The 24,938-nt window shown below is 42.4% G+C and overlaps 1 protein-coding gene across 1 annotated transcript in view; it reads right to left on the minus strand.

Moving 5' to 3' along the window:
* FAM13C (family with sequence similarity 13 member C) overlaps positions 1-24,938 on the minus strand; it is a 342,788-nt gene that overhangs the window by 111,322 nt on the left and 206,528 nt on the right. The window contains exons 7-8 of the mRNA XM_030204830.1: positions 17,469-17,607; positions 8,161-8,242 (exon numbers count right to left, since the gene is read on the minus strand). Of these exons, the coding sequence (XP_030060690.1) occupies positions 8,161-8,242; positions 17,469-17,607 (221 nt within the window). The remainder of the gene's footprint in view (positions 1-8,160; positions 8,243-17,468; positions 17,608-24,938) is intronic.

Here is a 24,938-nt window from a genome sequence, read left to right on the forward strand (position 1 = left end):
CCTCAAAAAGGTGCCCGAACTGACCAGATGACCACCAGAGGGAATCAGGGATGACCTCCCCTTACTCCCCCAGTGGTCACTAACCCCCTCACACCCTAAAAAAAAAAACTTAAAAATTTTTTTTTTTGACAGCATCAAATGTCATACCCAGCTCCCTGACAGCAGTATGCAGGTCCGTGGAGCAGTTTTAGTGGGTGCAGTGCACTTCAGCCAGGCGGACCCAAGCCCATCCCCCCCCCACCTGTTACACTTGTCATGGTAAATGGGAGCCCTTCAAAACCCACCCGAAACTCACTGTACCCACATGTAGGTGCCCTCCTTCACCCCTTAGGGCTATGGTAGTGTTGTACAGTTGTGGGGAGTGGGTTTTGGGGGGGTTGGGGGGCTCAGCACCCAAGGTAAGGGAGCTATGCACCTGAGAGCAATTTGTGAAGTCCACTGCAGTGCCCCCTAGGGTGCCCGGTTGGTGTCCTGGCATGTGGGGGGGACCAGTGCACTACAAATGCTGGCTCCTCCCACGACCAAATGGCTTGGATTTGGTCGTTTCTGAGATGGGCGTCCTCGGTTTCCATTATCGCCGAAAAACGGGAACAACCATCTCTAAAGATGACCATCTCTAAGGTCAACCTAAATGTTGGGATTTGGGCGTCCCCGACTGTATTATCGAAACAAAAGATGGACGCCCATCTTGTTTCAGTAATACGGGTTTCCCCGCCCTTTCGCCGGGATGTCCTTAGAGATGGGTGCCCTTAGATATGGTCATCCCCGTTCGATTATCCCCTCTTAGTTTTCAAAGGATATCAACTGCCTTAGCAGGCCAAATTATGACTCATGGAAGAGTTTATTTATCAAAGTGCAATACATATACATGTATTAGCAGTACAGCTAATGAATAATTAAGGTAAGAAGCCTACACTGAAGTGTGCTAAAAGTGCTGACAACACCCACATTAAAACATACCCATTGTGTTTGCATTAACTATGTGATCTCTTAACCTAGAGCTTAGTTACGTGCCTTTATAAAATAGCAGAACAAATTCTGCAAAACTAGTGTTTAGGGCACTGACATTTATGTCTGCTCAAGAGGAGGAAAAAATGTTAGCACATGAAGTACCTGCACAGATGCATAAATTATGACCCCAGAAGGAACCCCCGCCCCCCCCCCCCCCCCCCCACACACACACACACACACACACCAACAAAATGTCCACAGCTCTCAGGTCAGAACAAAAAATAGCGGAGGTGACACAAACTGTATTATATACACTGAGAGTTGTGACTCCACCCATGCTTCACCCAAATGCCTTCCCCTGAACACATCTAGTTTAATCACACAAACTTATACGGGGGGGGGGGGGGGGGGGGGAGAGGAGGCCTTTTATGCTCCTTAAAAGGTTTATAAAATTACTTCTAATGCTATATCTGATCTTGAGTTACAGTAATCTCAAATAAAATAGCAATTTTTCAAAAGGAACTTCAGCAGGTAAATAGCAGTTTATATGCAGAAAAAAAGCTTCAAACGTTGGCCCAGGAACTCTGCAGAGAAAAAGAGGTGGATCTGGGATGGGGAAGGAAAAGCAAGAATGAGGGTTTCATTTTGAAAGTTCTGTGCTTGCTTTATACTTTTACCTGTATAAATTTGTACCTACAAATTATGTGGGCTAAATATTCTCAGTCGACAAAGGAGCATGTAGTCAGATACAAGTCTCATACAAAATGGTCTATATTTACTTTCCATGGCCTTGATGTGTGTGGCTAAAGGTTGAGGCATTGAGAGACTCCTGATTTTGCTCCTTTCAATACCTTGAGAGACTCCTGATTTTGCTCCTTTTTTATACCTTCTCATATATTATAATTGTTGCACCTGTGCTTCATCTTCCATCTCTTCCTACTATCTGTACTCTATAGCAATAATTCTATAAACTGGTACCTCACTGTAGGCGCCACAAAGGGGTGTATCTAGCACCAATCCTAGCTTAAAGGCATTATATAATATTAGCACAAAGCCACACTGGTGTGCCAAGAGTTAGGCATGCCTACGTATGATAGGTCAATGGCAGGCATAAGTGGATGCTCTTAAGTGCACCATACAATGTGCAAAGCCAACAGTATTCTGTAAGTGTTGACATCGCTTGGTGACACAGCCGTGCCCCCCCCCCCCCCCCCCGACAGTTGCATGCTAAGCGATTTAGGCACACTGGGGTCGATATTCAAAGCAATTTAACTGGGCCACCTGGTTAATCTGATAATATTCAGGTGCATTAACCACTAAAGCCATAGCCAGCGATTTTGTGGACAGTCCAGAAGCGGATTCGGCACTTATGCAGTTTAAGTGCCGATGTTCAGCACTTAGCTACCCAAGTTAACTGGACAAATCAGATCGCATAAAACCGTTCTCTATTTCTCCCATTTAACTTATGTGGTTATGTACTGAGCATTGAACTTAACTGGATAAGTGATAGGTGGATGACAAAACCAGATATTCAATGCCAGTACCCAGACATGGCTCAGCATTGAATATTCGTGCATAATGCTGGCAGCGGCCAAAACACCACAGACTCCAGCTGACTATTTACCCAATGGTTAATAAAATAGCGCCTAACAAGTTTGCACATAACTGTCAATTATTGGCACCAATCACACACATAATTGCTACTATTCTATAAACTAGCCACACTATTGTGCCTTAAATGTAGGCACCAGCTTACAGAACTGTCTTTCACCATTGCAACTATGATTTTATATTACTGTAAACTGCTCTGTTGAACTGGGCAAAGGGTCCTATATAAAGGCTTACGTTAAACTTGGGGTGACATCACAATGCCTGCATAGAACAACTTTCCCAGAGCTCAGAACTAGTATAAAATGCCCTTCTTGCATGCAACAATATCCTCAGTCCCCTTAGTTTGATTTGTTCCATTCTGATGAACGGATGTGAAAAAAAAAAGACACCCATATTTTGAAGAGTTTTCCTCTTTAGTATTCCAATGCTTTTTTTCACGTCTTCAGTCTGTATTCTATTTGATTTTCATAAAAGAATGAATTTTAGTTTTCCATCCTTCCCACAGGACATGGCACAGACCAAGTCAGATGTTAAAACATGGCCTTATTGTGGTAGAATAATCCAGAATTTAAGCAAATTCCAGGGCACGGGCGAAACACTGGCAGTGTCTGGCTTTTCTTTTTTTTAAATAGACCTCACATGAATAAAGTACTTCTCAAAGGACCTTTTCCTGTGTGATCTGCTTTAATACCGCTGTTTGGATCTTGTTGTTGCCTTGGATATAAGTACATAAGTGTTGCCATACTGGGACAGACCAAAGGTCCATCAAGACCAGTATCCTTATTTCCAACACTGGCCAATCAAGGTCACAAGTACCTGGCAAGATCCCAAAACAGTACATTTTATGCTGCTTATCCTAGAAATAAGCAGTGGATTTTCTCAAGTCCATTTTAATAATGGCTTATGGACTTTTTTAGGAAGCTATCCAAACCTTTTTTAAACCCCACTAACTGCTTTTACCACATTCTCTGGCAATGAATTCCAGAGTTTAATTACACATTGAGTGAAGAAATTTTGTCCAATTAGTTTTAAATTTACTACTTTGTAGCTTCATCACATGCTCCCCCCTAGTCCTAGTATTTTTGGAAAGAGTAAACTAGCTATTCACGTCTACCCATTCCACTCCACTCATTATTTTATATACCTCTATCATGTCTCCCCTCAGCTGTCTTTTCTCCAAGCTAAAGAGCCCTAGCTGTTTCAACCTTTCTTCATAGGGAAGTTGGCCCATCCCAGTTATCATTTTCGTAGCCCTTCTCTGTACCTTTTCTAATTCCACTATATCTTTTTTGAGATACGCTGACCAGAATTGCACACAGTAATCAAGATGCGGTCACACTATGAAGCGATACAAAAGCATTATAACATCATCATTTTTATCTTTCATTCCTTTCCTAATAGTACCTAACATTCTATTTGCTTTTTTTACCGCTGCAGCACACCGAGGAGAGGGTTTCAAAGTATCGTCAACGATGACTCCTAGATCCTTTTCCTGGTCAGTGACTCCTAACGTAGAACCTTGCATCACATAGCTATATTTCGGGTTCCTCTTTCCCACATACATCACTTTGCACTTGCTCACATTAAACATCATCTGCCATTTGGATGCCCAGCCTCCTAGTCTTGTAAGGTAGTCTTGCAATTTTTCACAATCCTCTTGCGATTTAACAACTTTGAATAACTTTATGTCGTCAGCAAATTTAATTACCTCACTAGTTATTCTCATATCTAGTCAAGATTACCGGTCTGTAATTTCCCAGATCACCTCTGGAACCCTTTTTAAAAACAAAATCGGTGTTACACTGGCCACCTTCCAATCTTCCAGTACCATGCTTGATTTTAAAGATAAATTACATATTATTAACATTAGTTCTGCAAGTTCATTTTTCAATTCTTTCAATATTCTGGGATGTATACCATCTGGTCCTGGCGATTTGCTACTCTTCAGTTTGTCAAATTGCTCCAACACATCTTCCAGGTTTATAGAGATTTGATTCAGTTTCTCTGACTCATCAGCATTAAATACCATTTCTGGCAGCGGTATCTCTCCCACATCTTCCTCGGTGAAGACTGAAGCAAAGAATTCATTCAATTTCTCCGCTATGGCTTTGTCCTCCCGAGTGCCCCTTTTACCCCTCGGTCATCTAGTGGTCCAATCAATTATTTTGTCGGCTTCTTGCTTTTAATATAGCTAAAAAAGATTTTACTATACGTTTTTGCCTCCAACGTAATCTTCCTTTCAAAGTCTCTCTTTGCCTTCCTTATCAGCACTTTGCATTTGACTTGCCATTCCTTATGCTGTTTCTTATTATTTTCAGTCGGATCCTTCTTCCGTGTTCTAAGGATTTTCTTTTAGCTCTAATAGCTTCCTTCACCTCACTTTTTAACCATGTCAGCTGTCGTTTGGTCTTCCTTCCTCCTTTTTTAATACAAGGAATATATTTGGCCTGGGCTTCCAGGATCTTATTTTTGAACAGTATCCACGCCTGATGTAAGTTTGTGACCTTTGCAGATGCTCCTCTTAAGTTTTTTTTCACCGTACTTCTCATTTTTATCATAGTCTCCTTTTTGAAAGTTAAATGCTAACATATTGGATTTCCTGTGTGTACTTACTCCAGAGCTTATATCAAATCTGATCATGTTATGATCACTATTGTGAAGAGGCCCCAGCACCATTCCCTTCCTTGTAATGATTACAGAAGTGACAGAGTCTTGGTTGTGCAGAAAGAGGAGTGAAGAACGTCTTCTGCAGCGATCAACTGACTGCAAACAGATCCTCTGCAGATGTAGCCTGTGCTCCCCTATGCAGGGACTTCAAGTGGCTAATTCTATATAATGGATGCTAACCTATACATGCCAACTGTGTGTGTAAATATTTAGAATGGCGGCACATATGCACAAATACCCAAAATCTTCCTAGGCATTATGCTGTAAATGAATGCATATTTTACAGTTAGGTGTATATGTAGACAAGGTCTGGGCAGGATGCACATGCATGTAACTTATAGAATGCTATAAAGATATGCCTGTATCTTTGGCATTTAGGTACAAGCACTTAAATCAGCTCTATGGCTGACCTATGTGCTCAAGTCTAAAATAAAGGAAAGTAGGCACCTACATTTCTTTATAGAATAAGAGTGCACCTATATTTAGGTACCTGTGACATCTATAGAATTACCCCAAGAAAAATCCATTTGGGAAGGGAAAGCACTATGGATCCCCTAGTCCCTCTAAGATGAGCAGGAGTCCTCCACCTATAGTCCAGCCAGGGGGGGGGCTGATGTTTCACTATCACATTTTCAATAGTGAGAGACAGGCAAGCTCTGCAGGCTCCAGGGAACCTGCTCATCTCTAGGGATTGAAAATACTGAAGCACCACCCCCACTGGCAGCAATGCAGTTGGAAGACTCCCACTCAGCTTAGAGGGAACAGTGCTTGGTGCTAGTCTCAGTTGAGGGCTCTCAGCCTGAAGCACAGACATCTTTGATACAGTTGCACAAGTCTCAGCATAAGGCAATGCATAAGCCATGCTCTAAACACAATGTTACAGTGGGTGATCTGGTATTTAATGATCATGGGATGATCAGTATGACATGTGGAGATGCTTCACTCAAAATCCTAGACTTCAGGAAAACTATACTTGTCAAGATGGGGCAATACCTCTAGGAGTCATTTACAGGAGGGGGAATATCTGGGGAAGTAAAAAAGCAGTGGGCAAAACTGAAGGAGCTATTTTAAAAGCTATGAACCTTTTTGATAGGAAAGTAAATAGAAGTAAGAGGGAAAAGGTGCCACTGTGGTTCTCAAAAATGTAGCTGAAAAAGGTAAGGAAAACACAGCTATAAGAAATCACAGTAAGAGGGAAAACAAGTAATATCTGAAAAAGCTAAGAGAAGCTGGGAAAGTAGTCAGGAAAGCAAAGATGAAAATGGTGCTGGGGGGGGGGGGGTACAAGACTTAAAAAAATAATTGTAGTGACAAGAAGCAGTACAAAAATGGCACTGTGATACTCAAGGGAGTGGAGGAGTGGCCTAGTGGTTAGGGTGGTGGACTTTCGTCCTGAGGAACTGAGTTCAATTCCCACTTCAGGCACAGGCAGCTCCTTGTAACTCTGGGCAAGTCACTTAACCCTCCATTGCCCCATGTAAGCCACATTGAGCCTGCCATGAGTGGGAAAAGCACGGGGTACAAATGTAACAAACAAAAAAATAATAAAGGGAATGAATATGTACAGGATGATCAGGATAAGGTCGAATTGCTTAAATATTTCTGTTCTGTGATCAGATAAAGAGCTTGTAGGAGGACCATAGAGAACAAGCACAAACATGAGTGGATGTGAGACACAAAATTTTTAAGATGATTTCTCTGCTTGTAGTTTAGCTACCTCCTCACAAAGACATTTCTACTTGTAGTTTAGCTAGCTCCTCACAAAGACAAATGATAGAGCTGGATGGGATACTTTTCAGGGTATTGAAGGAAACAGGGAACTTCAGTGACTAAAAGGGAGAGAGAGGGGTGCAGTACAGGGGAAGATAAAGAGCACAAGGGTGAATGACAAAAGGGCAGTGAAGGGGGGGCGGGGAAGAGAGAGAGAGAGAGAGTGCTATGCCCAAGTGAGACTGGTTGATGACAGGGTGGGAGGGGGCTTGCTGGCTGTGTATTTCAGTCAATGGCCATAAGGCATGGACTAACAGCCTGATTTTCTATGCTTCTCCTACCCTCATTGGTTTTATATTTGTCTTTTATTATCTATTATTGTGAGAACAATCCTATATTTATCAAATGTACATCTTACATCTGCTCTTTTTTCCTTACTGTATGGGCGGTAGTTTTGGCCTCTTTGTTCCATGCCCAAATTATCTTATGTACCACCAACCTGACAAATTTTCAAGTATACGTAGATATATTGCCTATAATAATGTACAGCAAAAAAGGAGCAGCTCAAACAAAAAACAAATTACATCAATACAAACATTAAAAGATCCATAAAATCAAATTCAAAGCACCACCATGGCCATGTTTTATTCAAATGGCAAATAGCTACTTAGGGCCTTACCTAGAGAATGCTTTCTGGCAGTGTTGGTCAGTATCTATCAATCTTTGTGATATTTCACTTGTTTTTTGGGTCTTAATATGATTTAAAGAATCTTTCAATAGGTTTGTATTAGTTTAATAAATTTGTGTTTATATGTTTGATTTGCTCCTTTTTTGCTATGTATCTGTGCAAATCAAAGTCTCTTTGTATAATCTCTATCATAACATGCTCCAGAAAGGATCTTTAGCACAATGAAGTATTAGGGTAAGTACTAGCATAAATGCTGGAGCTTGAGAGCTTACAAGTGAGAATCATTTCTGTCATGACATGTGCAAAAAAACCTATTTGAAGACATTAACCTGAGAAGCTCAGCAGTACTATGTAGAATCCCAGAGTACTTTGTATCACAGGGTATCTTCATGCAGATAAATTGCACACAATAATGAAACCAATACAAATCTGAGATAAAACAACTACTGGAAAGAATGTTAATCCTGCCTCAGTACAGCCGTATGAAAAGCAATTCATTAAATTGAACTATGCTACATCCCTACAAACAATACCTTTCAGCTGCTTCCGATCTTTAGCCAAATCAGTCATCCATTTTAGGACTTCAGGGTTAGAGATTTTGTCACTGTGTGAAGGCTAAACAGAAGTACATAAGAAATGAGTGTTAATAAAAATCAGTTATATTTAAGTAGAAAACGAACAAATGAGTCAATTATTAGAAAATGAACAAATGACTCAATTATTGGCTCACTTGATAATAATCTGGATAGTTCCACAGCATAGAGGCAGCTGATCAGAGATTAGAATTTTAGTAAACAACGCCATTTCAACTCCTCTAAATAGAGAATTACAACCAAAGCTTAATTTGTAACACAGGAGAGGAATATAAATATAATGTACAAACAAATCTTTTTCAGAGACTTGGAAGCATAGAACTAGAGGACATGAATTGAGGATCTAGGGTGATCAACTTTTAGAGTAACATCAGGAAATACTCTCTCATGGTGGAAGCGATGGGACAAAATGCATGGGATAAACATAAGATCCCTATATAGAAAAAGAATGGAATGAAAGCAAAATTAAATGACTTTCATATTTTAAACAGGGAATAGAAGGATGGAAGATGCACAGAACAGTAGGTACAAGTCTGGTTACCTTGTTTGGCAGACTGGATGGACCATACAGGTCTTCATCTGCCACCATTTACTATGAGGTCATTTTACTAATCTGAGTTAGGTGCTAATGCACACCTCACACAGCAAAAAAAGCTTAACGTGGGACATGCTAACGCGTTCTATGTTAGTTTTGGGATGTGCATGTGCTAACCACATGCTAAATATTTTTTTATTTTTTTGAGGGGGTGTATCAGGAATGGCAAGTGGGTGTTCCTTGTCATAACCAGTTAGCGCATCCATATTACTGCGTACTAACTGGTTAGTGCGTGGAGAATGCAGGTGCCCTTACCACCTACAAAATAGGTGGCAGTAAATGCGCCTGCTCTAATTTCTTTTTTTTTTTAAATGGTTGCATGCTAATGGCAACATTAGTGCACGGCCATTAATGAAAAACAGAAAATCAGAGCTTCTACTGCTACGATAAAAGTAGCATTAGTGCGTTGGAAAGACCCATACAAGAGCGTGCTAAGGCCAATATTTACTGCAACTTTGTAACAGGCCCCTAGGTTACTATTCTATTTGAGATGACAGGCAGACGGGGAGAAAAAACAAGGTTTGAGTGAGTGATGAAGAGCAAGATAAGGCTGATTCAGACAATCTCTTCCTTCCCCCCCATCACCCTTAAATGAGTGGCTTTGTCCATAGTAAGCATGAAATATTTACACCAGGTTTCAAAAGTAAGTATATACATAATTTTCCCATTGAAAAAAAAAATTGCCCTACAGAAAGTGCACATATGCAAACACACATTTATACCTGTTATTTATATGCAAAACATTTGAGAAAATTTACACATACTTCTGGAAATGCAAAAATGTGCATAACTCTCCAACCCCTGCAGCAACACCATCCCTGGGAACACCTGTGCTCATCAGTTAAAAGTACACGTGAAATGGCATTTTATACACACACACACTTATCCACATATACATTTAAGTAATTTCCACACAAACCTCTTTAAAACTACCCTGTAAATTCAGTAAATGCTAACACTATGCTGCTCTTGTAGGAAATGCTAACACTATGCTGCTCTTGTAGGAAATGTCAACTTGTACTACTACTGTTTCTAAAATCAGAGGCTTCAGGCTGAGTGAGAACAGCATGCTTTCAGAGCAGCAACTATGAGAAGCAGGGAAGAAGGAGCCACAGAGGAGACGGGGATGCTGGAAAGGAAACTGACTGCCGAATAGATGGTCGCAGGAGCAGCTAGCTCTGAGGACCCTCAGCGGACCGGAGATCGGCTGCAGACTAGCCCAATTTCGCCGGAGACTGGAGCGGGAGGCGCCATGGAGCGTGGACTAACTCTCGGCCACCTAGTCCGGGCTGGGACACCGCAAAGAGCATTCCAAGCCTATCCCCAACCGCGAATATCCAGGACCGCATTGCTGCCCGGCCCTGGCACCCGCCCGATTGCACCCACCTCCAGCATCACCGGCAGGCCGCCTGGCCGCGACCACCTCTCGCATCGCTGATCACCAACTGCCACCGCCCGCCCGCCAGCGCCCACCTCCTGCATAGCCAGTCACCCGTCGAGCCCGCCTCTAGCATCGCCAGCCAGGCTATCATCGTCGTACATTGCAGGAGGCACCGGCCAGCGGGGGAGGGAGCGGAGCGCCGCACACATGGAACTGCGGGATGGAGAGAGGCGGAAGAGGAGAGCAGGTGAGAGGATCGGGCATCGGAGGCCGTCAGAAAGACGGGACGTGATCGACGTTGCCGGTGAAGGTGACCAAGGTTGGCCAGAGATGACGGGTTGAAGAGCGTGAGTTGTTGTTGGCGATGTTACATCTCCAGAGCAGATTTGTGCCTGAACAGTTCCTTGCCACCAACCATTGTTATAGCTCTCAGAGTCACGGAGACCCTGCGCCCTGGAGCAACACCTCAAATTCACTTGACTGAGTAAATTATCTGTATTTATTTACAAAAAAAAAAAAACCAAAGATCCTAGTCCAACCACGCAGCCTATCGTGCACGTCATACCAGGAGCTTAAACTGAACTAGTACCAAAATGAATACCATCAAATTACTCCTAACAATTTACTCCTTATCACTGATCCAACTAACACAAACTACCCCACTCGCAGAAAGCAACATCATCCCCATACTACACAATCACCAAAGACTGACTAGATACACCCCACCTCATGAAACCGACAAAAACCAAAACAAAGGAAAAACATCAACATGCGGACAACCCCAACAGAAGGGAAAGAAACCCTATAACAAACCCACAATAACAAAGGAACGACAACTAACAAAAGTCCACACAACACCAAACATAGACGACCCACACCAAAAAATTCAAATATCAACGCCAGATCCGTAGTAAACAAAACAATAACAGTAACAGACTGTCGCGTCCCGCGCTCCTACCTGCTCTTCTGCTGTGGGGGGCAGGAGCCAGCGTCCTCCGCGGCGCGGGATGGTGGCCCGGAGGCTCCAGCGTGGGGGCGGGCGCTGCCGTGGAGATGGCGGGTCGGGCCGAGACCGGCGGATGGCGATGGCGACCACCGGTCTCTCTATCGCCGGGTGTGGAGGCGAGGTTCGCGCTGCCCAAGATGGCGGCACTAGTATGCTAGGGTCGGTGTCTCCCTCGCTCCAGAGCCGGGAGGCCTGGAGCTCCGCCTACAAAGCGCCAGACTGGAGGGCCGAGGCAGTGGCTCCGCCTGGGAGATCGGGCAGAGCCAATCCGAAGGGCTCTGCCGATTCCCGGGGCCGGATTGGTGGTTTTCTCCCTCGAGGGCGAGGCGGCTAATGGGGCTCGATATTTAAAGATGGAATCTAAGCTGATACTTTGCTTCAGGTTCTGTTCCCGAAGCCCGCTCCGTTGTTCCGTGTTGTTACTTCCTGGTTCTGCCCAAGAGACTTGCTTTGAACCTGACTACTGATTGCTAGCCGCCTGCCCAGAGATTTGCTTTGAACCTGACTACTGATTGCTAGCCGCCTGCCCAGAGATTTGCCTTGAACCTGACTACTGTTTGCTAGCCGCCTGTCCAGAGACTTGCTTTGAACCTGACTACTGATTGCTAGCCGCCTGCCCAGAGACTTGCTTTGAACCTGACTGCTGCTTGCTAGGGCCCACACCTCCCGACTCCAGCCAGGTCAGTCCGTCAACCCCGCGGTTCCAGCAGTCCCGCTGACCGCCTGCAGCTGGGGGCTCAACCCCTGGTGAACGGCGGTCGCCACGGGTGAAGATTCGGGGTTGCTCGGCTGTCCTTTGAGGTCCTTCAGGGCCTTACGGGACCTAAGGGCTCACTGACATTGTGGACAAGACACAGACTGGATAACGTCATAAAACCTTGATCTACTTTTCATCACTGAGACCTGGATTCATGATCAAAAGGACCCTATAATCCAAGATCTCTGCCCCCCAGGATACAAAATCGCTCACTGGACCAGAAAGGAAAAGAGAGGCGGAGGCATAGCATTAATCTACCGATCACAATTTACTATCAAAACCACTGCCGAGTCCATAACACCCCAACTTGAAATTGCCTCAATCAGAATCCACAACAAAACCCTGCTTGATCACCTGAATTGTGTCTTGTTTTATAGACCACCTGGTAATTGGAACAAAGGCCAGACAATCTTCACTGGTTTCATTTTGAACACATGTGCAACCAATGCTAATATACTAATATTAGGAGACATCAACCTTCACCTAGAAGACCCAAACTCTACAAACACTCAAGAATGTAAGGAATTCCTCCACTCATGGGATCTCAGATGGCCACAAATGCAAGCAACTCATGTCAAAGGGCACTCAACCTCATCTCACACAGACCAGAACCTAACAATAACAGATATCAAATGGACAGAAACACCATGGACCGATCACTACAAACTAAACCTATCCCTAAAATGGCGGAAGAAGGGCTCAAACCGCACACAAGAACACACAACCTACAGCACCAGAGGCCAAATAGACCCGAAAACATTCTGGCTACAGATCTACATCAACGAATGGACAGCACAAATGGCCTCCACATACTATCTCACAGAATGGGACAAAAGATGTATACTAGATGAAATAGCACCCTTACGAGCAAGAACCTCATGTAGGCATAACTCTATACCATGAACGATGAACTGAAAACATTAAAAACACAATCCAGAAAACTCGAACGAGCATGGAAAAAGATAAAAGATGAACACACATTCAAGGCATGGAAACAGATACAAAGAAAATACAAATACGCAATAAGACATTCCAAAAGGACATACTATAAAATTAAAATAGGGCCTGACCACAAAGACATGAAGAAACTATACCAACTCGTGAACAAACTACTAGACACTACGGCGGTCACCACAACCAATACAGATATTCCATCTGCAGACAAACTTGCTAAATATTTCAAAGAAAAAATTACAAACCTACGCAACACGTTACCCCAGGACAATACCGATATCGAAAACTTCATCAATAGCCTGGATCCAACCCCCGGAGAATACACAGCTGACCGAACTTGGTCAAACTTCACTCTCCTTACTGCCAAAACAGTCGCCCAGGTGATCAAAAGGTTCTCTAACACCCACTGTAAATTGGATACCTGCCCCAGCTACCTAATAAAATCCGCCCCAACCGCTTCATAACTGACCTCACATCCTACCTAAACTACAAGCTTCAACAAGGCCTCTTCCCTAAGGAAAACGGGAACATCCTACTCATCCCAATACTAAAAGACCCCAAGAAAAATACAAACGAAATCACCAACTACCGACCAGTAGCATCTATCCCACTGGTAATCAAACTGATGGAAAGCGTGGTAACCAACCAACTTACTGATTATCTAAACAAATTCTCAATATTACATGAATCACAATCAGAATTTCTCCCCCTCCATAGCACAGAAACAGTACTAATCACTCTCTTTGCGAAATTCAAGCAAGAAATAGCAACAGGTAAAAGTATACTTCTCCTCCAATTTGACATGTCCAGTGCATTCGACATGGTAAACCATAATATACTACTAAAACTCCTTGACTACTTCGGGATTGGAGGAAACATACTTAGCTGGATCAAGGGTTTCCTAACCACTAGAATATATCAAGTGAAGTCTAATTCAAACATATCATCGCCGTGGAAAGCAGACTGCGGAGTACCTCAAGGATCACCACTATCACCGATCCTCTTCAACCTAATGATGACCCCACTAGCCAAGTCCTTATCTGGCCAAGGTCTTAACCCTTTCATCTATGCGGACGATGTCACAATATATATTCCTTACAAAACATGATCCGACAGAAATCACCAACAAGATTATGCTCGGCTTGAACATCATGGACTCATGGGCTAACGCATTTCAACTAAAACTCAACACAGAAAAAACGCACTGCCTCATCCTCTCATCCCAATACGTGAACAACCCCATAAATATAATCACCCCAGACTACATCCTCCCCGTCTCAGACAGCCTGAAACTCCTCGGCGTTACAATCGACCGCAACCTTACACTAGAGAGCCATGTGAAATCCACAACTAAGAAAATGTTCCACTCAATGTGGAAACTCAAACGTGTGAAACCATTCTGGAACCTGATACAATCAATGGTACTAAGCCACCTAGATTACTGCAACAGAATTTATGCGGGATGCAAGGAACAACTCATAAAGAAACTTCAGACCGCTCAAAACACGGCAGCCAGACCTATATTTGGAAAAACACGATTCGAAAGTGTCAAGCCCCTCCGTGAAAAATTGCACTGGCTCCCAATCAAAGAACGTGTTGCTTTCAAAATCTGCACCCTGGTTCATAAGATTATCTACGGCGAGGCCCCGGGATACATGACAGACCTCATCGACCTCCCAATAAGAAATACATCTGGATAAACACGAACATATCTAAACCTCCACTACCCAAGCTGCAAAGGACTCAAATACAAATCAACTTATGCATCCAGCTTTTCCTACATAAGCACACAACTATGGAATGCACTACCAAAAGCCGTGAAAACAACATATAACCACCTAAACTTCCGGAAATCACTAAAAACTTACCTGTTCAAAAAGGCATACCCTACCAACCCTACTTAAATACCTGAACCCTGCAACACTACGAAACCAAAGAACGTAATGGACATAACGTAACTCTTCCTCTATACGATTCCTTAATACGTTGTTCTACTTGAAACTGATTCTACCATAACATCACCGTGTAACTGTTTACACCAGAATTGGGGAACGCCTTTACAGTACTATGTAAGCCCCACTGAGCCTGCAAATTGGTGGGAAAATGTGGGATATAAATGTAATAAATAAATAAATAAAATAAAATATGATAATTTTGCCAGTGGGAGAGGATTTGGAATTATCTCACTCTGGGGTCCTTCTACTAAGCTGTGGTAAAAAGTGGCCAGCGGTTCCGTGGGCTTGTTTTTTATGCAGCTGGACCATTTTTTACCCTGACTGGAAAAAGGGCATTTTTTAAAAAATGGATGTGCGCTGAAATTAGAACTAGCTTGCACATATTTATGCCTGAGCCCTTACTGCCACCAACTGACCTAGCGGTCATAAGCTACCTGTACAGTAACCATGCAGCACGCGCCAACTGCTGGTTACCGCTGGAAACACCCCCTGCAGTAGAAAATAGAAAATTATTTTCTACCGTGGGATTTGGCACATGCAAAACTCAGAATTACTGCAAGGCACGCACAAGATTTGGCACATGCTACCTGTGTGTTAGCCCTCCCAAACCTTAGTAAAAGGGCCTCTCTGCTTCAATATTAGATCAAGGCATCTGTGCTGAAATCTTGGCTTAATGTGTTCTAATGCAGGACTTTCCTGTGCGCTAAACTCAGATTTAATATGGCACTTATGGGGCATTTTCCTTTTTTGGAATTTCAGGTCATGCACCAATGTTCACGTTAACTTGCAGTACCTGTAAAAAAAAAAGTTTTAACGCTTTAGCCAATTGGCACCAACTAGTTAATGCATGCTACTGGCTGTCGTTTCCACACCCTTCTCTGTCTATAGCACGAGTTAGTGCGAGCAAAGTGGTAAAATGCCACAAAATACTTTAGTGTGTTTTGTGGTAGCCTGTTTTGCCTGCACTAAGCATGCATTAGGACTTAATGCCCTATAGTAAGAGAGCCCCTAAGTTTGTACCTGAGGTAATGGAGGGCAAAGTGAACAAAACTTGTCAGTGGAATTTAAACACTGGCTTCCTTGGTTCTCAGCCTGCTGTGCCAACCACTAGGGCAGTGGGTCCCAAATCTGGTCCTGAAGGCACCCCAGCCAGTCAGGTTTTCAGGATATCTGCAATGAATATTCATGAGAGAGGTTTGCATGCACTGCCTCCACTGCATACAAATCTCTCATGAATATTCATTGTGGATATTCTGAAAACCTGACTGACTGGGGGTGCCTCCAGGAACAGGTTTGGGAACCACTGTACTAGGTTATCACTCCATACACCAGTGTTTTTGTCCACTTTCAAACAGCCTCTAGTAACTACAGACCGTTAAGACCACATTGATGGTGATGGGGTGGGAGGCTGCTCTCCCTGCTGTACTATCATTGAACTTGGTACTAACATATGGAAAAAAAAACTGAAACCGGAAAAAAAAGGCAGCTCAGAAAACAGAGCCAAGAACTCCTGAAGCTCTGCTCAACTCAAAACTCTGTGCAGGATGAGGACGTTCATGCCGACCTGGTCTCAGAAAATTACAAATTCTGATTATAAAGCAAGATATTTCCACCAATAATCTTCAAATCTTAAACATACATTAACTGATAGTAAAAACCCACTGGATACTTATTACAAAAATACTTAATTTACTTCAGAGTTTCAAACAAGAAATGAGTACACTTTTCTCCTTTATGATAGGGAAAGAGTCCTTTGCAACAAGCTTAATCACCATTATTATCCTGGCTACATCAGATACTTTCGCCATAGATTCCAGACATCTAATTTTCAATCACAGGCAGTTATTAGCCTATAGAGCCTACTCCTGTGGGATCTTTTGCTTAAGGAGTAAATCTCAGCACATCTCTCAGTGACAAAGAATATCCATTAACATACTTTGGCAGCGCAGTCAAAGTCCAAAAATTGATTCATTTGCATAAGTGATACAAGCTGAATAGTGGAATATAACATTAATCTACTGACATCTGATGACACAACATTGTTAGACTCTCCTAATGGAAGCGCAACAAACTCCCAGGCATTTGTAAGTACCATCATTTCATTTGTGGGGGGGAAAAGAAAAAAAAAAGACAGTGCTGTAGGAGGACTAATAAGAAAATGGGACCCAAGAGGAAAGATGGATCAGTAGAAGGGGTAAATATGCACTGCACAGCCTTAGTCTAATCAATTCCAGCCATCTGAAAACCATTTCATGTGCTACACGAGTACACTATTTCTTTTCTTCTAATTCTTAGTGAACAGGTGCCCACATTACTAAAATAAAACCAACTGTTGCAACTGAACACAGACACCTTTTTTTGCCATCTCTGCAAAACTATTCCAAATTATCTTCTTGCTCCTAGTGGTGCTTCCTCTATGGCAGGCTTAGACATATTGGCAAAGTAATAGGAGGAAATGCTCATCCTGAACAGTTTCCTGTACTATCAATCTCACATTTCAGGAGTACAATTTTTTTTTAAATTTAAAACGTAAAAACAAAAATCTTTTTTTTTTTTTGTTTGCAGCCTGTCTATCACCCTACATCCTGGCATTTTCTTACCCGATATTTTTTCTCAAGTTCAAATTTCTCTTCATATTTCCTGATTTTCCTCTTGAGATTCTGAATGTGTTTGGTAAGTTGTGCTACCGTCTGTGGTTCTTTAATATCCACACATTTGCCTCTGGATGAGCTTCTTGGCCTGAAGCAGCAGAAGAAACAGAACATTTACTAGTGTGGTGCTGCAGTGGACATTGGACGCCACACAATATCTTATTCTTCTGATCTTCAAGCAATTGCAATCTACAGGTGAAACATTTACAGATATTCATTTCTCATGTGAAAGATAAGAAGTATGTGATCGACAGATGATTTGAGTAAGCTGTATAATCCTAAACATACTGACCATCCCCCTATCAGGAATGTTTATACCAGTGCATAACAGCAAGCCTTATCCAAGTACAGGAATCCTATATTAGTTTTTATGTTCTTCCTTCCTAATCTAAGTAGTACACAACCTACTAGATAACTGGTGCATAATGAAACACTGGCATTTTACAATCTAGCAAGTATATGCTTGTCCCCAAAAAAACAACTCCCAAGACAACAAATATGTTTATTAGTACAAGATAACAGTTCTTATTATGTATAGTACTACTTATTAGACTTGAGTTATAATATTTACAAGAAAATAACATTGTAAATGTTAAAAATGGAGTTTTAACAGGTTAAAATATTTCTATTGAAATTGAAATATATTTGCTGAAGCAATGAAATGACAGTGGCAGCAACTAAGTCACACTGCAGGCAATTCTATAAGGAGCTGTCTAAAGTTAGTTGGCACATTTGCATGCAAGTGCTGGTATTTTTGACACATGTATATGAACACGTAAGTGCATAAGTAACAATCCAGCTATGCACTATTCTGTAAGTATGCACTTATCTTCAGTAGTGGGTACTTTGCAGGTGGGCATTCATATGGTTGATGTTCAGGCAGAGTGTGGGCACAGCACAAGTTTATGAACACAAAAAGAATATATATTTTTTTGGCAACTTAAATATTTACAATGAAAAAAAAAAACAGAATTCAGTCAGAATAATAGAAATCAAATACAGGAAAGCCAAAATAAAAGGAAATAAAAAATAGTTTGTCCACACTTAAGAAATCAAATCTAAGAATTAAGGAAACAAAAAATAGATATTAAGCAAAAATTCAATCCCAAAAAGAGAATCACTCCCCACCTCTATGTCTTAGCCCATCCCAAGAGTGGAACATATGAGATTAAATTGCTACATGCACATCCTCCCTAGATGAGAAAAACTTCTCCAACTACTTAGGATCAAAAATTTGAAATTATTTTCCCTTCAAAAGTTATTAAACAAGAACAAGGAAATCTTAACACAAATATTACCACCCCCTGCACCCTGATCCTCAGGGCCAGGAAGGTTTTGTACCTCAACTGCGTATCTTTAGCAAGATCAGGAAAAACCTTCACTTTTGACCCCAAAAAAGCACATCTAAGCATCTCAAAGTCTCAAAATTGTATTGCGATCCAGCTCTAAAGCCAAGGTGACTACCATTGTAGAGAATGACACAGTTACCATGGTAATGGCAACACTCACAAAAAAAAACCAAACCAAAACACAGATGCGGGAACAAAGCTTTTTACTGCTCTGTGGGAACAGTAGAAAACCTTGTTCCCATGGTAAAAAAAAAACCCTCTCCTCCCTTCAAGTGTCACTTACACTTTCCTGCAGCTGTCAGTGCTCCATACTGGCCTGTTCTGGGGCCTTCCTCCTGCCAAGTCCTGCCCTCTCTTCTGCAACTTCCTGTTTAGCGTCAAAACAGGAAGTTGCAGAAGAGAGGGTGGAACTTTGCAGGAGTAAGGCCAAGGAGCTGGCCGGTGTGAATCACTGCCAGCTGCAGGAAAGTGTGACACACGTGTGGGGGCGGGGTACGAAAAGTGCTGGCTGGACCCATGGAGAGGAAGAGGGGAAGGAGAGAGTTACTGGCTGGACCCATGTTAGGAGATGGATGCTGGCTGGACTCATGTTAGGAGAGGGATGCTGGATCAAGGGGGATGAAGGAAAATGGAGTCAAATACTGAACGCACAGTGGGGAGGAGAAAGGGAAAGAGGGCAGGAAGGAGAGCCAGATGCTGGAATGGGTGGGGAAAGAGGGCGAGAAGATGGGTTGGGTTGGAGAGAAGAGAGGAGAAGCTAGACACCACAGATAACAAACAAAGGAGAAATGATGTGCATGGGGTGGAGGGCACACATGGACACAGAGGAGGTACTGCGTGAGGGTGACATATGGACAAAGAGGGGCAATGCCAGACACAGAAGGAAGAGGACAGGGAGCTAGAGAGATGATGATGGATGCAGAAATATGTGCACTGGAGAGATACTGGACAGGGAAGTATAGGGAGACAGAAGGGAGAAGCTGAATGTGGGGGATGACAGAGACATAGAAATGAAAGATGGATAGTGGAGATGGAGTGAGAAGAGATGTCAAATAGACAGGAGAACCTGGTGAGTGAGTTAAGAAGGAGGAAAGCAGAAACAAGAGCCTGAGACCAACATTATTTGAAAAATACAAAGACCAGACAACAAAAAGGTAGAAAAAAAATAATTTTATTTTCTATTTTGTGATTAGAGTATGTCAGATTTGAAATGTACATCTTGTCAGAGCTAGTGTTAGACATAGCTGGGGCTCAGGGCAGAAATTTGGGAGGGGACTCCAAAGCCCATTTACCAGGCTGCCCTTTCTTCAGCTTTCATTAGGCTTGGGGTTCTCTGGTCAGGGGCCAAGGGCAGTTACCCTAGTCATACTCCCCTAACACCATCCCTGGCATATGCCATCTTTATATTTTGCAAAGTACAGGAGTAAATGCATCTCTTTCTATATCTCTGGTATTGTACTACATAACTGTTTTAGGTTTTGTCCCTGTGTCATTCTCTACACCATCGCAGTCCTCTGGAGGACTCCAAAAATGAAGACAGATTCATAACCTCTTCCCTCGGGCCTTGTGTGCCAGGATTACCAGATTGATTAAGGTCCAAAAAATATTGGGCCCTAATTATAGCAGGGAGTGAATCTGCAGGCATCTTTAGTACTTCCATCAAATATTTCTTAAACGTATCAATACGGGAAAACTTCCATCAAATATTTCTTAAACGTATCAATACGGGAAATAAGAGGGGACTTAAATTCAGAAGTCTCAAATTATGTCTTCAGATCTTATTTTCCAGGTACTCCGATGGTGAGTGTAGTTCCTGTCCTTCACAGAAGTCCCTTCTAAACCTTCCACCCTTCTAGTTAAGGAATCAATTTCTAAGGGTCTGTTGAACAGTAACCTGAGCTTGAGTTAGACCAGCTTCAGAAACAATAGCGATATCACCAGAGTTCTGTCTTGTTAAACCCATCAACGAGGACTGAATGGAGCTAATCATATTCTAAAGTGACTCGCATGTCACTACGGCTGGTCTCTCACAAACCCACTCCTGAACACTGGAAGCAGCCTGGCTCCTCACCCTGGAAAGGATTACTCACAGGTCCTTGCCCCAAAACACTGGAGGCCGACTGCAGCAATCTATCTTCACTCAGGGCCGGTACCTCATTCACAGCCCACAGCCCCCTCTGCTCGTCAAGCTCCGCCTCCAGTTGGGGCAGCATAATTGAGCCCTGCTCCATCATGAATCTGCTCCCAGGTTGTGGCGGTGCCACATGTTCCACTGCTGCCTGAAGGTTGAGCCAAAGGCATGGGTGGAGAAGGCACAGAATGTGGCCTGCAGACACCCAGTATTGCTCCAGATTCATTTATTCAAGCATTTATATACTGCTTACACCTAAATGATTTACAGTTTCATTTTACAGGTACTGGGTCTGTCCCTAGTGGGCTCACAGTCTAACTGGTACATTGTACTACTGTTGTACCTGGGGCACTGGAGGGTTAAGTGACTTGCCCAGTGTCACATGGAGCTGCAGAGGGAATTGAACCTGGTTCCCCAGGATCTCAACCCACTGTTGGCCATCAGGCAGTAGTAGGAATTGAACCCAGTTCCCCAGCCTGCTGCACTAACCAATAGGCCACTCCTCCACTCCACCTGCATCATCACCGGGGTTGAGGCGGGAGTCAGGGGTAGCCCACAGATCTTGGGCCAGAGCTGCGGAGCTGTTGCAGGTGTGTCCTCAGCTTACAGCACCATCTTGATCTCAACTTAGAATATTCTATAAGTTATACATGTATCTCCCCAAGCTAGGTGTGAGAATTTACACCATCTCTATTGCTGGCATATTGCTTCTGCTTAAACAAACATGTATATATACCCAGTTATGAGCGGTGCCTGCTTTTCCTTCAGAAAGGCCTCTTTATAGAGTTGTCCCCACATGCATATTTGTGAGTATTCAAAGACTTCATTCCAAGTTTGTGGCAAGTCAGAAAGCATCAATATGCACAATAACCTTTACAGATATAGTAAACTATTTACTAAACGGATTTCTTCATTTTGTGTACTGTATATTCTCAAATATAAACCTATTAGAGTATAAACTGAGAAGAGTCCCCCCCCCCCCCCAAAAAAGGAGGAAAAAATTTAACTCAAATATAAGCCTTCCGGGTTATATTCAAGGATAAGGTAACTTCTCCCACCCCCAATGACAGGCATTTCTTACTCTACACTCCCTCTACTTCCTGCGTTTACCAGCATTTCTTCCTCCACTCCACAGCCCCTATAGTTACACCGGATTTTACTCACAGGTCCGATCTCCTTTGGCTGCTGCCTAGAAAGCTATGCACTGGGCCATTGCAGGGCCTACCTCCTTCTGCTGCCACTATGTGTTTGGCCTGTGTGGAGCGTTATGCATCTGGGCAGGCCCTGATTGGGGTGTTGGGAGGAACACTGGTGAGATGGGGGGAGGAAATTGGATGACAAATGAACGTTTTGAAGGTTATGTACGTCCCGGCCAATATTCAGCCAGGGTCTGCATAACTATCACATGTGGGCTCTGGCTGAATAATAGGCTGGGACCTACATAAACACTGGTGGCCCCTGTTGTCTTAATTAGACCCAGATATTCAGTGCCGGTGCCCACACATGGCCTGGCACTTAATATCCAGGGCTAATTTAGCTGGCAATGGTCAGCATTTAAAAAATGCAGACCACCACTGGCTAAATATTGACCTGATACTACATTGTGCAGCTTGTAATGTATGTAAATCAGCTGTATGCTAATTTTTTTTTAAACAAGCCAGCTTAAATATCAAAATATATGTTATATTTTATTACTCAACCATTTTAAATTTATGCTTTATTATATCCCAAGGAAATTATTAACAGGCAATGCTTGAGATCAATTACAATTGACTTCACAAGTCTTGCACCAGTCCTCTTGCAGATTTATGCATTCATTTAGAGATCAGCTCCCTCATCATTTTCTATGCATTGTCCATTAATCTCTTTGCTCAGGTTCATAAAATATGGGGCCATTATTCGGTCTGTGGCAGTCAGCATTTAAGCACAACTAAGCAAGCCTAAATTGGACTGCCTTTTGTGCAGTCCTATCTGCCTGCTTATCTCTGCAGGCACTGGCACTGAATGTGGCCAGTGCCCTCATTAACTACTGTCCTAGAACTGTCTGGACAGTGTCGCGGAGTTCAGATCCAATATTCAGTTGCACTCACCGGTTAAGTGCTGCTGAATATCAGTAGCTGGCCTATTCAGTGTAAAGGGGTAACGGGATTTGATAGACCGTTTTTCTGTGGGACAATCAAAGTGGATTATATTTTATTATATGCAGGCACTTTCTCTGTCCTAAATTTTTTTGTACTTTAGTTTAGATTTAATAAGGCTTGATATACCTATCAAATCAAAGCAGTTAAATAAAATAAGAAAATTTGAAGTTAAAAATAGGAAAGGAACTACAAATTCTGGACATGATAGAAGATGGAGGAAAATTGAGGAACCTGAGACCCTCAGAATGTTCTTGCTTTCATATTTAAAAAAGATCACAACAAAGTTATATGGCCTTGTTCTCCCTGAGCACCCCTTTTGCTCCTTCGTGATCTAATGGTTCCAAGGATTCCCTTGCAGGCTTTCTGCTTCTGATGTACCTGAAAAAGTTGTTACTGTGAGTTTTAGCATCTCTGTCAAGCTTCTCTTCATATTCTTTTAACCTTCTTTATTAATGCTTTGCATCTGACTTGCCAGTCCTTATGTTGCATCTTATTTTCTTCATTTGGATCCTTTTTCCATTCTTTGAAGGACAATCTTTTGGCTGTAATGGCCTCTTTTACTTCACCTTTTAACCATGCTGGCTCTCGTTTTCTCTTCTTTCCACCATTGCAAATACGTGGAATGCAACTGGATTGGGCTTCCAAAATGGTATTTTTGAATAACATCTACACCTGATTTAGTGTCCTAACCTTAGCAGCTGATCCTTTTAGTTTCTTTTTAACCATTTTCCTCATTTTATTACCGTCACCTTTTTGAAAATTAAATGCAGCTAAAGTAGATTTTCTTTGCGGGCTCATCCCAGATAGTAGCTCAAACTTGATCTTGTTACGATCATTGTTTCCCAGGGGACCCAACACCGCCACCTCTCGCACTATGCCCTGCACACCACCAAGGACCAGTTCCAAAGTGGCTCCCCTTCTTGTCGGTTCCTGGACCAGTTGCTCCAAAAAGCAGTCATTTATTACATCTAAAATGTTATCTCCCTGGCACTCCCTGATGTAACATTTATCCAGTCAATATCAGGTTAATTGAAATCACCCATTATTATAGCATTTCCCAATTTGACAGCTTTCCTAATCTCTGTAAACATTTCCTCATCTGTCTGTTCGTTCTGTTCTGGCGGACAGTAGTACAGCCCTACAAGAATATTCTTTCCCTTCACACAAAATGATTCCATGCTGCTATTTGTTTCACGTGGAATGTTTATTTTATTCAACTCAATTCCCTCTTTAACATATTTTATTTATTTGTTGCATTTGTATCCCACATTTTCCCACCAATTTGCAAGCTCAATGTGGCTTACATTATGCCATAATGGTGATCACCATTTCCGGATAGAGAAATACAAGTGGTATTGCATTAGGGTGCATAAATGGTAAAGTAGAATACACAGTGGTATTGCATTGAAGTTCCTAAATGATAAAGTGAATTATAGAATAAGTTGGACAATCAACTATAGAAAATTAATTTCCGGTATATGAAATAAAGTGCTAGTGTGTATTGCATAACTTTCATTAGTAGCACGTAGGTTATCAGTCTAGTGTGGAGATTTCGGTTTTGTCTAGTTCATGTAGAATCTAGTTGTCTAGTATTTAGGATGGATCATTATGGTATGCCTTTTTGAACAGGTTGGTTTTCAGTAGTTTTCGGAAGATTGCTAGGTCAACCTCCCCTCCAATTTGATCCTCTCTATGATTGCAATAAATGTGTATCCTTTTAACACAGTGTCCCATTGATTGTCCTCTCTCCACCAAGTCTCTGAGATGCCTATTATATCTACCTCATCATTTAGTACTA

The sequence above is a fragment of the Microcaecilia unicolor genome, chromosome 5, assembly GCF_901765095.1.
Source record: "Microcaecilia unicolor chromosome 5, aMicUni1.1, whole genome shotgun sequence".
Lineage (NCBI taxonomy): Eukaryota > Metazoa > Chordata > Amphibia > Gymnophiona > Siphonopidae > Microcaecilia > Microcaecilia unicolor.